The 18,208-nt window shown below is 34.1% G+C and overlaps 1 protein-coding gene across 4 annotated transcripts in view; it reads left to right on the top strand.

Moving 5' to 3' along the window:
- The first annotated feature begins 1,662 nt into the window (after positions 1-1,662).
- LOC105335527 (nuclear factor 1 A-type) overlaps positions 1,663-18,208 on the top strand; it is a 33,261-nt gene continuing 16,715 nt past the window's right edge. The window contains exon 1 of one of the 4 annotated variants that reach the window (XM_066066725.1): positions 1,663-2,277. In XM_066066725.1, coding sequence (XP_065922797.1) covers positions 2,200-2,277 — 78 coding nt within the window. In that variant the 5' untranslated portion in view covers positions 1,663-2,199. Of the gene's footprint in view, positions 2,278-17,421; positions 17,725-18,208 lie in introns of those variants that run through there. The other 3 variants (XM_066066728.1, XM_066066726.1, XM_066066727.1) reach the window with 3 other exon arrangements.

Consider the following 18,208-nt stretch of genomic DNA (forward strand, 5'->3'; position numbering starts at 1 on the left):
GCTTTCTTTTGTTGATAATAAAATTAATGAACACGTTGAATCAGTTTAAATCATATTTGCAACGTGTCATGTTTTCAAGTAAATTGTAGTTTCCTTACTTTAAATTATATGTAAACAAATATAACACACGAGCTTTGTTTACATAATAATGAATTCTTACCTCTGTATCTTGCCTTTTATTTAAATTTTAGTCAATCATTCACAATGCACAAGTAAACCATTTTATACATAAAATACAAAAAATAATACCTTGATCTCAAATCGTGTCTAAATCCCGTTAGTTAATAGACACCGAAATTTTTAATTAATGAATAACATTTTTATACTAGATTTAATGACAACAGATTTCATAAAATATGTACTGGTACATTTTCATGTATAAACCTTTTTAAACGGCTTAGATCGTATGATATCGTGACCCCAACAGATCTGATATTGTACATAACCAATAATGTAAGGGACGTAGAAAATAAAGTCATTATATACCAGTATCAAATTTAAAACATGGGTTGGTACTATTTAATATACATTTTTATTCTTCCAAAGTTAAGTACAATGTCAATGCATTTTTTGAATTCTATTACCCGTGATCTGATAATATACTAGTAATAGTGATTTGCTCTGGAGTCTGGTCTATTACTTGTTTTAGTCTGTTTAGTCCTCCAATAACCCTCTAGTTGTAACATATACTTTTTAACAATTGGAAAGGACACGTTGCAAGGTCATATTCAAAGGTCGTCAATAAATCAAGGTTAAGGTCAAATTTTGCGACTATATGTATGAAATACTAGATACAAGATGTACTGAATCTTGTGTATAAATGCATGAATGGAATATCTGTATATATCAAAGCATTTCTTTGATAAATATTTACACATAAGATGTGTCGATTGTTATGTAATGATTCACAGAATTCCGAGGGAAAATTTATCATTTTAGAAGTTTTACACCTGTAAAACCTTTAAATTTTATAAAGCTCTATTTTGTACTGTAATGATATTTTAATGGTTTTATTTTCAAATAAGCTCTTTTATTCATACATCGTTTGCCAACCATGAAAGAACCACTACAAACTTTTTAATAAAAATAAAACTATTTTTCGCTGAAAACATTTTTATCAAGTCAGGCAAGAAAGTTACACTACATTTCAACTTTTACTGAAAATAAAGTTTTTTTTATCAAAAACGTTTTTCTTAAGTCAGAACAGAAGGAGAAAGTATAGTTAAAAATCAATAGCAATTAGCACATGGTCCGTGGGAATTCTATTATCATTTGTGTCGAGTGGGTATGCCATAACTCTTCAAAAAAACTAGAGGATCATATATCTTTATCGGTTAAAATTCTCCTGGAATGCCGCACCATCTGTTTATTTAATTAATATTTTATCTTTCATTATATATGATTTTAAGATGTTTGGGAGGGAGGGGATATTCGGAAAGGGATCCCCATTGATCTAAGGACGACCCGTTTTTGATTGGAGCAGACGTCAGTTTGGTGAAAATCCCACTGTTCTGTGATTGGTGACGACTAAAGTAGTGCTCAATCTCCCGCGCTTTTAAGTATATACTCGTTTATCGCTTTTTTATACTATCTTCTGGACCATCCGATGCTGCAAGCGAAATCAGACAACTCGGTCGTGGTGCATTGTATTATTGACCCAGGTGCTCTCTTTCTCGTACACACGCGTTTGATGAACTTCTCTGAAAAATAAGAGAAGAGAGAAGAAGATAGAAAAAAAACTTGTTGCTGATGCAGGCAGTACGGCTGCTCTCCTACCTGTGGTCCATATGTATCGTTACCGGTCGTAACCTTTCTAGCGCGCGGCACTAACTAATCAGAGCCGAAAATAAGCGCATACACTTGATGCGGTAAGTGGTGTCTAGATGAAATGTGTAATGGAGGGGTGGAATTAAGATATTTATTTGATTTCATTCAGGCTGTCTGTCGAGGACGGTGGTTATCGCTGTACAGTATGATATAGACACACTGTCTGCAATTCCAAATAGACCGGAGTGACCGTAACACAGCGTAATCAGGCGAAAGCTTTTGATTTCTCCGTCTTCTGAGAGAAGGAAAAGGCTTAAACATGCCACGGTATTCTTCTCTTGGAGTGGAATAGCAACACAATGAAAAAATGAACTTTCAGGAAGTTTTCGAATTGATATATCGGCATCGAACTCTTGGTTTTCCTGAAGGGCCATGATGTGTATTCGTGACCCTCAATCCGGGTTCCTGAGACCCCCGGACAGGTGTCTTCCGTACGAAGCCTACCCCCCGGTAAGTCATCTGTTCTTTTGTTTTTTGTGTTATATGTTGTCTGTGTCTGTAATTCTATAATCTGAAACATTATAATAGTAACTTGTATTTTTAAACGTTTGTTTGAAGGAAACGTCGAAAGTGCGTTTTGGTTATCTCTACAATTTGAAGAAAGGTTGGCATTAATGATATAATAATAAGGTTGTCTTGACCATGTATAAATCATAAGATTAATAAACGTTTAATACTCTTTGAACCATGCTTTTGCAGCATGTAAAAATTCAAACGTTGTTTCCTCTACAGGTCAATTCTAATAAAAGCACTGAGAGAACAATTTTCAACCCACATTGTTGTTATTTGAAAATATTTCAAATTGCTAAATTGGAAAACGAATTCCATAAGCAATGATAAAAATTGCTTATTTTGCCTTTTTATCATATCCTCGATGAAAACCCCCTCCTGAAATTATCCCTTGGCCGCAATGCGTCATGTCGATTTCACGAAGATGGACACCTGTTAAAATAAGATACAGGGCTTCTGGGATGGTAGACTAGCAGAATAAACAAGATGTCGGGATATTGAGACAATAGTGTTATAAAAAACACTCAAGTATAACAGCGGGTATTGTCATAAAAATCCTATTAATCTCCTATATATACATTGTAAGCAATGGTCTCGTTAACCGGCAAATCGCTGATTACTCGCTCAATTCCTCCAAATGACCACTGCTTCTACATGCCTTCATTCCCTGCCACAGAAGTATTATTGCATGGGTTTTTAGCTCTCTCTTTTTCGTTCGGACTTGAACATTTTGTGAACAAAAAACGATACCAAGATCGATATGAACGTGAAGTAAATTTGTCTACAAATGTATATACGGAACATGGCGAGCAAAATTGGAATAGTTCAACAAACTCTTTGCTAATTTGGATGAACTCTGTAAAATATGTTCATGGTACTTTCTTTTTACGTCTGTTTAATTTGAATTAAAATAATCATTATTATTGAAAACAATCTTATTTTATCTTTTGTCGAATAAAATAATTCGATGCAATAGACGTCTAGATAAACACTTTGTTGGCATTATTTGCTGCTGGACAGTAAATAAAGCGTACCTCAAATTTTTTACATCAATAATTTTAGTTGAATACGTTCTTTAAAAGCTTTTGAGGAACAAAATTATTCAATGACCCTCGGGTGAAAATGATTTTGGCTTTAAAATTTGCTACGGGGCTAAGATTGGCAAAGAGTATTAGATACGCTTTTGATTTGTTATTATTTATTTTTCCTCTGCAAGTCGATTCCATCTGTGCTTATACGGAAGAATGCCAAAAAACATTAAACAGGAAAAGGGATTTTTCTAAACTTTCTGTGCATGTGAATATGTTCTACAGCCCTGGAAAAAAGTCACAGTTTAAGTTCGCACATCATCTCGACCTTCAGACTGTTTGTTCTGTCTTTCTTTCCCTTTCTTGTTATTCATCAGGCGTTTTGTCGCTTGGATCTAAAAACAATTAGGGAGGAAATGTTGACATCCTTGACGACACCGTTTTATAACGGATGGAATTATATTGCAAGAAAGGACAACTTTTTAAGGTTCCCAAAACGTGTTTTGATGTAAAATGAAAACTATTTACACTACTAAAAAACCTTAAAAGGGTAATAATTGTTTTGAATTCCATAAGCAAATTTTGTCAGATTTTGTTTTGTTAATGAAACGGCGTCAGGATTTGTTTGATAGAAATCAGTTGTCATTTACAAACTTTATATTGTCTGATATAATAAAATAAATAAAATAAAACTCGGTATAAATTGACAATTCTTTTATTGGAGTGACCTGAAATCCCATATTTGTAAACATTCTTATGATTTTATCCTTATAACATATTTTAATATTTACTGTAAAATTGTGCAACTTGACTACCTTTGTCAAAATGTATGCAATCAGACTACAAAATGCATATCTTTATTGTTAGAATTTATGTATTTTAGAAGGACTTTTAAAATAAAGCTAATTTTGTTATTTGGTCAATGAAAATGATGCTTTTGCAGGTTGAGATATTTTTGTGTTTTATTTATTTATTGTTATGTTCGTTTGTTTGTTTGGGTTTTTTTTTGGGGGGGGGGGGGTGGACTATAACATGAAAATACCTAAACAATTAACACCGAAGTCCTCTATCAATTTGTAAAATCTTTTCAATATTTATTTATACTCTCAATATTTATTATCATAGCAGGAAACATGCTGGCTTATTCGTAAAATATTGTGCTAAAATTTTTGTTACAAAATTATATGTATACAAATAATTCTTGTCGACCAAACTTGAATGAGATACAATAGAATTTAACATAAGATTTAACGAAGCAACTGGTCCCCATATATGTCTTTTTTTCACCCATTGTGTCTGTGTGTGTGTGTATATATATAATTTTTTTTAACAATTATTATCGTCAATTTATTTCTGAATTCGTTTCCTCTGTCTCCGCGCAATTTTCTTGGTCCCTTGATAAAAATTCTTTATTCTAAAATTACTCTTCCATTTACCAAATTGAAAATCGTCTATCCAAAAATCGTCTATTCCATTTTTACCAATTGAAAATCCTCTATCCAAAAAATCATCTACTCCAATTTTACCAATTGGAAAAAAAAGTCTATCTAAAACTCTTCTATTCCAATTCTACCAAATGGAAAAAAACGTCTATCCAAGGTCTGTTCTGGACAATTCAACAATGACATAGTTGTACTGGTACTTTCTATGTTGATATAAATGTCTTTTGATATCCATCAAAACCAATATTAAAATCCCATTTGATGATGACGCGTATCACTTTAGCTGACGAAATAATATAGCGTCTATGCCGTAAAGTATGTTTTGGGGTATTTTTATTCCAAGAGGGAACTATTTGTTAATATTTGAAGAGAACTATCATCGGGCTCTCGGTGGAAAAATTAACTCGGATCGACATTTCGTAAATCTTCCGTCCGTAATAAACATCAATCCGGAGTCTTTATTTATTGACCAAAAAATCATAGTTATGACTAAATAAAGGTTCGCTTTTTACAGATTATTGGATTTTTTACAACAGGCACAAAGAAACAGAGAATCTATAAAGTTTGTACGATTTGTATACACGGTAGATCGGAGGTAGAACGGTGGCAGACGATATATGTTTCCCGCCACTACAATACCCATAAACGACTAATAATGACACAGGAACAGCTTCTAGTGTCAGTTCCAGTTTTAAGCAATACTTTGACGAAGAAAACTTGTCGAGATTGTGGATGTTTTTTTCTAGAACTATTATTAGCCACTCTGTAGACATAACACATTTAATCATTTCATAAAACTCCCGTCTTATAGCTACACCTAAGTACTTTAATGGAGACATCATAAAGCATAGCTTGAAAATTACCAAAGACACTAGGGAAAAAACCTCATAAGTTTTATGCTTGATGATAATAGCATTCTTCATCAGCCATTATTTTGGATAAATAGATGAGTCAGGATCTCTTGACCAGTAGGTATACTATATGCTTACTATAGTAAATGTATATAGATCATGTTCTGAAAAAAAATCGCTTTTTGGATGCAGACCTTTTGAACACATGTTATTAAAATATTGCAAAAATTCACAAATCAACGACGCCCTGTTGTTTTGGAACAATGTCCTTTACAGCTATTTAGATCCTTTAAAATCTAAATTTTTAATTTTAAATAGTCTAGATTTTAGTAAAGTACAATGCTTTTTAACTTTCAACATAGTACTCGTAAACGGGATCATGTACACATAAACCCTTTTCCGGCTTTACATTATGGGTGTCCATTCTATTGTGACAGCACTGTATTTTCTCACCGTGTAATAATTCAGGACTTCCGGTGAATTATTTCGCCCTTTTAATTAACAACAAAAATTTTACAACCTTTGTTTAGAAATGGATTTCTTCCCTATTTCCTAAATTCTTAAAATTACCATTTTGCGACAGAATTTTTCTATTTTTTTTTTTAATGAAACTCCCTTTTTTCAGCATGCGGGACATGCTGTGCGAGAACCCAGCGTTCTCCATACAGTTCCGTTTTTTGCTGCCTTTCTTAACAAGCCTCCTACACTTTGTGGTGTTTATACAAACGCACAAGCTAATCCGCTCTGCAAGTTGTTCTTTTGATCCATTACAAAACTCAAAGAACTCGGTGTCTTAGGTGATGGTACCCTCTCGCGATGATTTATTGTCGGTTGATAAAAACTCTAAACAAATAATGATGCCCTCGACATAGATATTTTTCTTTATTAGAAACTATGATAAAATGGCGCGGCCGAGTTATTTGTTACAGTTGATTAATACATTCGGCATCCTGTGTATGCATCGTTATACCAAAGTAATTACGGTGAGTGAGAGAGAAAAAAATCACTATCAAAATTCGAGATTATTTAAACTTAAAACCCATGAAATGAAATTTAAAGCTTAAGATCCATGTATATTAATGACACTAATGTAAGCATTTTTTATTTTTATTATCCGCCGGACAGTCAAGAATCCAATATAAACTATGCAAGAATATTTTTTTTCATTATCCAAAAAATTACAGCCACTCTTGAATTTACTTAATTGTTAATCTTTCAAAAACACTTTGACGGATGTATATTCATTATTTTTTTAAAATGATAATTGTGTAATAAACACTTCAAAGGAAGCAGGATTCATGTATAGGGATAAGATGAAATACATTTATAAATAATTTAATAAATTTCCTTGTGTTCTGTTTACAACGTCAATTTCATAAATTCATCTCCCAATTTACACTCTTTGTAATGCATCTGCTAATTCTTTTTTTATGAATACTATTACATTTTTCCTTGAAAACATTAATCTTCAAAAGAATGAATACGTTAACCTCAACACCAAAACATGTTTTTTTAAATAAGATTTCACTGAATTTAATTTAAACTTCATTTGAAAAAATACCACAAAGCCATATTGTACAATTAATCCATTCACCCTGCTGCTAAAGGTACTAAAGACATTCCTTTTTCTGTCCGAATGATGAAGGTAATTGGAATTTCAAACACTGAAAAATTGCATGGAAGTGAAAACATGGAAAATCTTTTTATAGTTAGGGTTCACACGTGTATAAAACATTGACTCTGTCTATGCAATATCTTCCTAGGAATGCGCAGATGTTTAACCCAAACATAACCAAGGGATTAGAAAGCGCCGTGTTCATCCCAATTATAATGTGTTATTGAACCGAAAATCGCTCTACACTTGTGCCTTTGATATACTGCCTTGTCTGTCCTTTGTTCGGCAATCTTCTCCCAATTTTTCTGTACTCTTAGTTCATGGGAATCTGATATGATAAATTGCACATCTACAAATCTGTTCTTTGTTTTGTCAATTTTGTCTGCAGGTCTGGCATTACAAGGTAGTGAAATACTAAAAGAGACATTTTGGGGAAAAAATCTTAATAATTTTATTTAATTGCCATCCTTTCCATGTGGTATTATTTATATAGATTTGTAAATATGAAACATAAAGCTGTTATTAATTTTCAAAGACCAAAACAAAAGAAGCAAAATTCTGTTGCTATTTTAATATAAACATTTAAATTCGTGTGTCGGCCGTGCATCTTTTCTTTATTTATTGGTGAAAATTTCTCTGCAGCTTAAGAATTTGATTTATCGCCATGTGTTCAAGATTTTTTGGTTTGATTTGAATCTTTTGTCAATTTTATCTTTTTAACCCTCTTAGTGGATGCTGGAGGTTGACTCTGAAAAGCCACAGATGGTTCCTGTGATGTTATGTAACACAGAATGCGGGTTCACGGAATGTTGCTTTGAAGCTTACAGAACTAGGCTTTCTTATCATTAGGGTACATGGAAGTTCTGTGTAGCTACTATTGTACACACAAGAATAACGATCGAACACACTGCGAACACGGTTTCGCACCGGTGATTACTGTTTCAACCATATCAGGTGTTACTTTAATGTATACCGCAATGACAGTTTCTTTCTTTCTTTAATGAGAGCTGGATGGTCGTGGCCATCGTTAGACTATATGGATCTCCTTAAAAAGAAGAGCTTTATATAAAGATTTAGACTAAAGTTTTAAAGTGAAAAATGAATGATTTTTCTTTTGCTAAATGATAGTTTATAGCTAAAAAATCTTTTCTTAAAACATGAGGTGGACTTGATGGTTACTGAGTAATTTGTTGACCACCGAGCATTTTTAAAGTTCCGATCAAAGTAATAATTGAATGTTCAGAAATAGGCAAATCATTGCTTAGAACAGTATATTTGAATTGAAATCGATAGTATTTACACGATAGTTTATAAAATTCTTTATTGTATTGAAGTCACTAAAACAATGCAGACCAAGCAAGATATATCCTTAAATAGCAAAGTCGATTTTCGAGGTATTAAATTTTAATAGTGTTAAAGCTATGTATTGGACAAAAAAATAGAACTTTGGTTTTATTTGAATGCATTTTGTGTGGATTAAGGCTGGGTTATTTCCCCTATTCTCTAGTGTGTTTACATACATTCTCGAGATCAGATAAACACCATACACAATCATACATAAAACCATAATATATTTTGTTCTTTCATGCAGCATTTATCATATAAATACATCGTCTAAGATGTAAGGATAAACGTCTTAATTAATTAATTATGAACCAGTGTCTACGCAAACAAGGCTCCGTACTCATTTCTAACGGTTAAAAGCAGAAAGTATGGTTGTAACAACACAATCAGCATGTAATGCAGGTACTTAGATCTACAACCACGTGTTGTCAGGGAATCAGAGACGTGGCATGGAAGTGGTCGAATGGCTCAGGATGTGATTCGGGCAATTAATGACCCGTATGTAAACAGTCTGGGCGTTAATGATACACCGGATTAAGAATCGAATTAACTCTATGTTAAGAGGGGCACAAGATACTTTGTGCCTGTTGTTAACACTGCCAAAAGTAAAACAACCAACCCATATATACGTATCATATGCTTGGTTGATTTGAATCAGCTACCCTAATTTTTTTAAATTATAAAATAGAATATAACTTGAATAGAATGTTTTATTTGTATTGAATGTTAATTGGTTCTTTTTCTGGTTTTATTATCTCTCCTTTTTAATAACCCTGATACCAAAGTTTAAGATTAAATTTGTTGTTGATGAATTGAGAAAATATATAAAAACATAACGATTTTTTTCCGCTAGCACTTAAAATATAAAGTGATTTTTAACAAATATTTTCCTTTGATATCACTGGCAAAATGATGAGTAAAAATCATTGGTTCGCTGTCAGCATTAGTTAATTCCAAATATATCGAGGTGAATAAAACGATATGCATGCATTCAACTTATCAGTCAATATTAGATATTATAATAGCATATAGTATTTTCAATACCCATAATAATCAATTATAATTCTTGAATTGCATTACGGTAATTGGGGAACAAACAAAATGCTCTATTGAAATACGTTACTTTGTTTGACTCGCTGAGACTCAAACCAAATCAAACAAAGGAAACAAAACGTTAAAAAATCCTTAGAAAAATCAACAACAAGACACTGTTTTTTCTCGGTTTAAAAAAAAATGGTAGTATATAAATAGTGCCTGTTTGGGAGGGGTACAGTTGAAATTGACACCCGGAGAAAACCATTGTCAACCGACGCGAAGCTGAGAGAAACATATTGTACGCATGACATATTGAGTTATCTTCCCCTTGTAGATATTGAAATATTTAAATTCTACATTTATTTTGTTGTCGTTTGTATTTCCCGGTTAAAAACATTTTTAAATAGTTAATAATTTTTCCTTTAAAACACAAATTAAATAGTTGTTAACTTTCGTATTACTTATTATCACTTCACTGAGAATATATCAAATTTTTTATGATGTAAGTAGGAAAAAAATATATCAGTTTCAAACATAATATGTGCATATATTGTTTCGTGAAGCTTATCATAAAATGTAGAAAATCCCTCAAATATATATGCAGTAATGAAATACGGTAGTAGGCTATATCTGTGCAAAAAAAAAAACTAGATACAATAAATATGGTATATTATGGTAAGTAAAACAGCAAAAACCTTTTAAGTATAAAAAGGAAGATAAAAAAGGGGGTATGTATCGATATATATAACGAATTAATCATGCGGTGTCGGATAATCATATCTGAACTATAAATCATGTGACAACATTAATGTATATTTAAAAGATCCAATGCAGAAGAAGAAGCCATAGTTGCAGTCTTGGGAAATTCAGTGTTTTTTATATTCGTCTACCATGTAAATGTAGGGAATATAAAACATATTGTGCAGTTAGCAAGAGCTTAATCCGGTCCGGAATTACCGCCAGGGGGTGGGGTCTGCATGCTTCATGGAGAACTACATGATAGTTCTGAAGACAACGTTCCGCCATCTCTGACGAAACACTAAATATCTCGTGTTTCAATTAGAGATCTTTTTGACTGTTATGTTCCATTTTTTTTATATCTATAATGATCAGGGTTTCTCGCGAGGGTTTGAACACTCTTGACTATCTTATCGTAAATGCGTCCAATTACTAATTTATCAAAGTTAGACGCACAACTTTGTTTTCTAAGCCTCATTACTTTTTTCGGGTTAACTGAATTAATGGAGAAGGCTTTTGAAGTTCTGCGGCTGTAACGCTTATTACATACAAAAACACCCTTACTTCCACATAAGTCACGATGCCGTTCATTCATTACTCCTAACTTTACACTGACCCAAGTTTCGTCGATAATTAACTCAATTAGTTGACATTTTATTAAATGAGTATTGCATCGCTCTAGATCTTCTTTAAAACAAATTATGGTTCTTTTTATCATTACGTACAAATATTTGCATCCAGTAATTTTTTAAATGAAATTTTGTTTCAGTGGGTAGATAGGTCATTAGACATACGCGAATCTTAATTACGTTAAATGTGAAGTCAAATACATATGATGTTTACCATATACCTTGCAACGGAATTTTATATTATTTCTTTTTATTTATTTAACTGGATTTCTAGGCGGGAAACGTTATCATTTCCTTGAATGATATATATCTTACAGACCTAAGTAGAGAGCCAGTCATCAGCTGTATGCACTTGGCTTAAGTTGGAGTAGGTGTGTACATGCACTGGACTTGATATCTTTTTATATACGTTTTTATTTGATCTGTCACCAGATATAATGTGATCGTCATCGTTATCTTCATCCATTAGCAGTTGCTACGCCAGTAATCACGTGACAGAGAAGAGTTATCGCATATCACATTTCACTTCGTTTTAATTGAAACTCTATTCATGCCGATATGAACATCCAGCAAAATGTGAAGTACTTTTAGTTTCATTGCTCTCTCTCTCTCTCTCTCTCTCTCTCTCTCTCTCTCTCTCTCTCTCTCTCTCTCTCTCTCTCCAGGTGCTTGCCTTTTTCAGTCTGGAAATAATCAGCGCGTGCCGCGGTGCTATTAATTCTGTCCCATTTCTTGTTCACGCGATTTTTGTGGTTTATAAAAAGCCAAGGCTTCACTGCACGGCTGGTAAGGCGTCGTTTCCCTTCATTAAGAATGGTCTAGATAGTGTGTAGTCGTAATCTGTTTGATTATACTTTAGCAATTACTGCGAAATGCTAATATCTCAATGCATTCTTAGCGTGGGAAGTACATCTCTCTCTCTCTCTCTCTCTCTCTCTCTCTCTCTCTCTCTCTCTCTCTCTCTCAAATCAATTCTACGTTTTTATTTTTTTAATACTTTAATCTGAAGTACGTGTATTTGTTTAAAATTTCAACTTCATAATAAATCACATCAAACAAAAGACATGCATCTCCAAGTGGCGATCATGCCCAACATGTCCATGCAATGAAATTTCCTACGAGAGAGAGAGAGAGAGAGAGAGAGAGAGAGAGAGAGAGAGAGAGAGAGAGAGAGAGAGATTTTGTTTTGATTGAATATCAGTCAGGCACCACTGTCAGTACCAATATGACAAAGGGAATTTGCGTCTAAAGTCAGTCAGCTTTAGATTTTAATGTCAGGCTTTTTTGGACTTTGATTTGTCGTAGAAAAGATTCAAATTGATTATTACTCGAAGCTAGCACCACATCATTAAGCTACCATCTCATGTAAAGAGCGTCCGTAAGCAACTGAAAAAACCAAAACGGCATTGAGTGGACCATCATCGCGGATACCTACGAACGATCACGTTTTTTTACCCACACTGGGTGATGAGTACAAGACCTGATCAGCCGTGGGCATCCGACAATGTGAGCGGACATCCATTGGGGTGATATTTAATTCGTTATTAGTTTGCAAAAAGAGCAGTGGTTCCTATATCAAATAAACATCGGGGGAAAATTTATGCTTTTTTCATCAATACGCATCATTCACTTGGTTTTAACACGATTTAATTTATATATGATATAAAGTTGGTTTGAACACAAGTTCTAACATCTTACTAGGTACTAGTCAAACTTAAGTTATGTTTTGATAGTCATATATACATTATACATAGAACAAAAAGAAAAGAGAAAATATGAAATGCAAAATATAACTACTAGTCAAGTACATTCGAAATTAACAAATATATACATAGTTATCAATTTCAGTAGAGCGACAAAGAACACTCTTAGTTTTATGATATAAATTGTAAATACTCCAAAGCACACTGTCTATCTACAATATTCAGATGTGGGTAAACAAAGCAATTTTGCGCCGAGAACTTTTTTGGAAACAACTTGTTTTTTAAGTCAGAGTCTGTGCAAAGTCAGTATCGATATTGTGTGTGATTTTTTCGTGGGAAATGGGGTATTTCATAATCATTGTCTCGTATGTCATCATGTGAACACTATTGGAAAAAGGTGTGAAATAAAAATTCGTAAGAGGAGTTGTTCAAACAATAAGGATGGCGCTCATTGCAGAAAAATACATAAATCGCGTCGGGAGGTTACTAGGGTAGTTTTTTTCTGTGGTGATAACTACCTCCAAAGTCCGTATGATACAAGAAAGAGTGCATTTCACTGTTTAGTTGTGCATCTCTTTTTCCGGATATCTCTTTTTATCCATGTAAAGTGAGTCAATAACATAACTTATGGATTTTGTCAATTAGAACGTTACATAAAAAGAACAGCCAATTTTTCCCTAAATGGAAAGGTATGAAGGTCACGTGATTCTGTTTTGGCACTAGCTGTATAAACACGTTCGGAATTGTTAAAAAATGAAAGTATATATAACCAGTGGATGTAAATATTGTAACATAACCGACAACTCCTTGAGTGACCAATGTCAAAACCCCAGTTCTTAGTCCGTTTGGTATTCCTAGTAATGACTATTGCATTCGATGACACAGTGTCAAAGGCGTTTTCTCGTATTCATCCATTTTTGTCCTCAGAATTTGACTTCACTTCATCAAAACGTGCTCTTAGTTCATATTAAATCTAATTAAAATGTATATACCATTGAGCACGGTATTGTCTTTTAAATATCAACTGGGCTGACTACTTTGCTCTGCCTTTATTAGCTTATTTATAGTTATTTAAAACTTAACCTTATTCAGACACTTCAAAAAATGGTGTTTCTCACCAGAACCGGGTTTAAAATTCTGTTCAGAGCATATTATTTTCTTGCAAATGAAAATTTTCTTCCTGGTACATCTAAAAACTATCAATCGTTGACCTATTTGTCATTCAATCAATTAACTAAAGGATGGTTTTGAAAATTGTAAGATTTTGGTTACATATTGCTGCTTTGGTTTTTCAACAAAACCTTATATACTAGTATATAAATATCATTTGTACAAGGGACGTTCAATAAATAATGCCACTTATCAAATTCTATAAATTACAGGGTTCAACTGACCTTTGAATTTCTTTTCACGCATGATTTGGTTTACATTCTATTTATGGCCGTTTATCTGACCACGTTTCAACATCGAATACTCCTTTGAGGAGCTGTTATATAATCCCTACTCGAGATACAGTATGAAAATATAATTGGTAAGTCATCATCCAATAAGGCTGAAACTAGAGGCTACATAAAAGCATGTGTTAGGCTATGTAAAGACTCGAAAGAAATTTTCAAAGAACTGTGTAATGTGTATGGAAACAAGAGTATGTCATTGAGACAAGTTTACAGATGTTTCAGCAAATTAAAAAATGGCCAAACAGACCTTAAGGATAAGGAACGCCCAGGAGCCCCTCATTATAGGGCTTCAACGGATGCAATAATTGCAAAAATAAGCAATATTATTACTAATAATGGTCGATTAGCCTTTACACAAATGGAAACTAAGTAGGCATTTCATCGGGGACAGTATTTATACTTTTAAAGAAACATTTTGGCCTCCGAAAGGTTAGTGCAAGATGGATACCCCGTCTATTAACAGAAAAACAAAAACTATTGCGGGTTGAAATGTGTAGAAAACTACAAAAATTGTAATGGACGACGTTTATCGGAAATTGTTACAGGTGATGGAACATGGATACATTACTTTGAACCTCAGAGGAAAATCAATAACAGGATGTGGTTGGCTAAAAAAACCGCACTGTTATAGCAAAACGATACAAAGTACAAAGAAAGTATTATACGTAATTTTCTTGAATACAGTGAAGGTCCTGTAGTTCAAGTTGCTATTCCAAAAGGCCGACCAATCACCGGACATGTATACAAAACGTATGTGCTAAAAAGGTTAAGAAAAGTTATGAAATGATGAGCCGAAGTCTGGAATTTATGGTGTTCCGATGGGGCCACTTCTACCTTCGCACTTTCGCCTTTAGGTCGAAGATGCGAGAGTGCGAAGTTGCGAAGGCGAAAGTGCGAGAGTGCGACGGCGAAGGAGCGAAACTGCGAAGATGCGACGGCGAAGATGCGATGGCGAAAGTGCGAAGGTGCGAATGCGAAGGAGCGATACTACTATCGCTCCTTCGCCTTAATTCGCAACTTCGCACTCTCGCCTTCGCAACTTCGCACTTTCGCCCTCGCCTTTTTTGATAGCATTCAGAAAGTATCGGTCGATTACATAGAATTTGATGCAGGCCCCGTACTCGCCAAGGTTTTCCGATTAATCCATGATATTATTGGTACGTATGCGCTAGGCCATTGTGCTTACTATGAATGTTTATAGATATTTTGATGTGTAAATGTGAAATATATGTTTACCAGTGCTGGCTATGCCTAATCATTATATACTCCGTATAAAATGTAATGTCCGCCAGAATGTATACATATGCACTTCCAGACTCCTGTCACTTATCAGCTGTTTGTTTACCGTGGATCAAACACAGAAACAGTCTAATTTCATTATGCGACACTCCTTGCTCATGTATGGACCTAGAGGGGGTCCCCCCCGGAAAATCCAATATTAATAACTTCACACATGCAGTAAAGGGGGAGAGGGGGTCCGGATCCAATTCCCCCGGAAAATGTAATTTTATTAATTATATTCAATGTATAATAAAATCTCTAAAATATGTCTCGGACCCCCCCCTCCCCCTCCTTAGAAAAAGTTATGGATCTGCGCAGGCTCTTGAAAATAAATTCTAAAAAGTTCATCGTCTACCTCATATGTCCTTTTATACAGTGCGAAGTTGCGATGGCGAAGGAGCGATAGTAGTATCGCTTCTTCGCCTTCACAACTTCGCACTTTCGCCTCCGCATCTTCGCGCTTCGCCGTCGCATCTTCGAACTTTCGCTCCTTCGCCGTCGCACCTTCGCAACTTCGCACTCGACCTAAAGGCGAAAGTGCGAAGGTCGAAGTGGCCCCATCGGAACACCATAGAAATTCGCAACATTCGAACTCTTAATTCATGACAACGCCCCAGCACATAAATCCCAGATTGTCAGATCATTTTTGGAAGAAAAAAAAATGTTCATGCTTTCACCCATCTTCCCTATTCACCCGACTTGTCTCCCTGTGACTTTTTTCTTTTTCCTAAATTGAAAAAAAAAAACACTTGTCAGGAAGAAGATATGCTTCAATGAATGGTTTGGGCTCTGCCATTTATCAGTTCATGAATACAATTTCCAAAAGAGATCATATAAATGCATTCAAAGCTTAGATAAATGGTATGTGTGTTTGTATTTTGAAGGTAGCCATTAAAAAAATAACAAAATATCTAATTGTGCTATTTTGTAACAACGATGACATTATTTATTGAACGCCCCATGTATAGTGTTGCATTTTTTGTTATTTATTTGTTTGGTTTTTTTTTAAGTTATATCCAGCAGTTTATTTCGTTGGTTATATTTTGTCTTTGTATTATTTGTTGTGCTTATTCATTGAAACTAATGTTAAAACGGTCTTGGTCCCTGTGATTAGATTGTTATTAAGATTGAACGGGGGCTACTTCATGTTCCATTATTACAAATTTGAAAACGTGTACATGCACGTGTTACACACTATTGCATGAATCCACTTCTCTTTATGAAGCACATCTACAACTCGTGTATCAAGCAAATATTCAAACTTGTTTTTTAAACTCGTTTTGATACACTTTATTTAAAAAGGGGAAAACAGTTCTTATTCTTTTAGATACTTGGCAATGGTCATGATGTAAATAGAATATATATTTTGAGTCATTTTGTCATTTGCGGTAAATATATATCAGCACTAGGAAGTTTCCAGTCCTTGTCTCAGCTCCTCGCAGAAAGAGTTTCGGATTTGGCGAACAAAACATTTATACATGTAGTTTTTCGTCGATAACACATTTCAAAGAACGATGTCGTAAGCGACATTTTTATAACACTACCTTTTGCGTACTTTCAGTTTGATGTATGTGACTTGGTGCTCCACTGCTTGAGAGCAACCCCCCCCAATTTTTACTTACTGAGAGGGCAACATTAATCTGTGTCCGATCCATTGTGTAAAAATGAAATAGATAAAAAATTTGCATATCACTGTTATTAGAAATTTAAAAAAAATGCATTCATCATTTAATTAGGTTTATTAGGTTTATCATTTAATTATTTTTCCAATAATCGTTTGTTTAATATTTTGATATTTAATTATCCAACTGTCGTTCAAATTCTGAAGTCGAACGCTGTGGCTAGTATAAAATTAATTTGTTCCTATCATAACGACGTTACATCATAGTTGTAAAACGGTAAAAAATTTGAAAATTGAACATTTTATGAATGATTTCAAGTTCAAGCAATGACCAGTCAATCAACTTCTGACGGCTCTGTTGATTGGTCAATCACTCTGCAGTGCTGACCCTATTTTCCAAATAAGGAATGCGACAACAACAATTAGTCCCGTCTTCAAAACATACTACGCCACAGTAAGTTCGAGGAGAACTCGGGGTCAGGGAACCGTTGGCTTTTTTCCCAGTCACAGTGCCAGAAGAAGACCGTAATAATATCCGAAACATCATCCATGAAAACAGTGATTTAAAAGTACATCGGATAAATTTCTCATGAGGACGAAACGAACGCACAAATGATGTTTTAGTTTGCAAAAGATGACCATGGTAAAGTATACAGGTTTCCTCCGCGCTGAAGGGGAACTTAGTAAAAGTTTTATTTGTAAAGTTTGATGGAATTAAATTGTTTGTATTGTTATTTTATGTATAGAAAAGGTGGTTCTACTAATATTTGAGCAGTTTGTGGTGTAGATTTATCCTAAAACGTTTAAATGCAGGGCAAGCGATGGGGATTATTTTTTCAAAATGGCTGCCGAATTTTCCCAATTCGTGTTGTAACGTGCCTGTCAAAATTTATTTCCTAAGTGTTTTACCCCCGAAACAACCCATGTTGACTTGAAATCTTCTTAAAAGTTAACATTAACTTATATTTTCATATGTGCATATGGAAAATTTCAAGATAATATGTGAAAACGACAGAAACTGTTCTGCAGGCCTCATACATCCACTACAGCATTACACACAGGGGTATGGGCAGTGTGATGTTATGACTGTACATAAAAATGCTGACATGTGTAGAGAAGAATACACT

This window comes from Magallana gigas, chromosome 7, assembly GCF_963853765.1.
Source record: "Magallana gigas chromosome 7, xbMagGiga1.1, whole genome shotgun sequence".
NCBI lineage: Eukaryota > Metazoa > Mollusca > Bivalvia > Ostreida > Ostreidae > Magallana > Magallana gigas.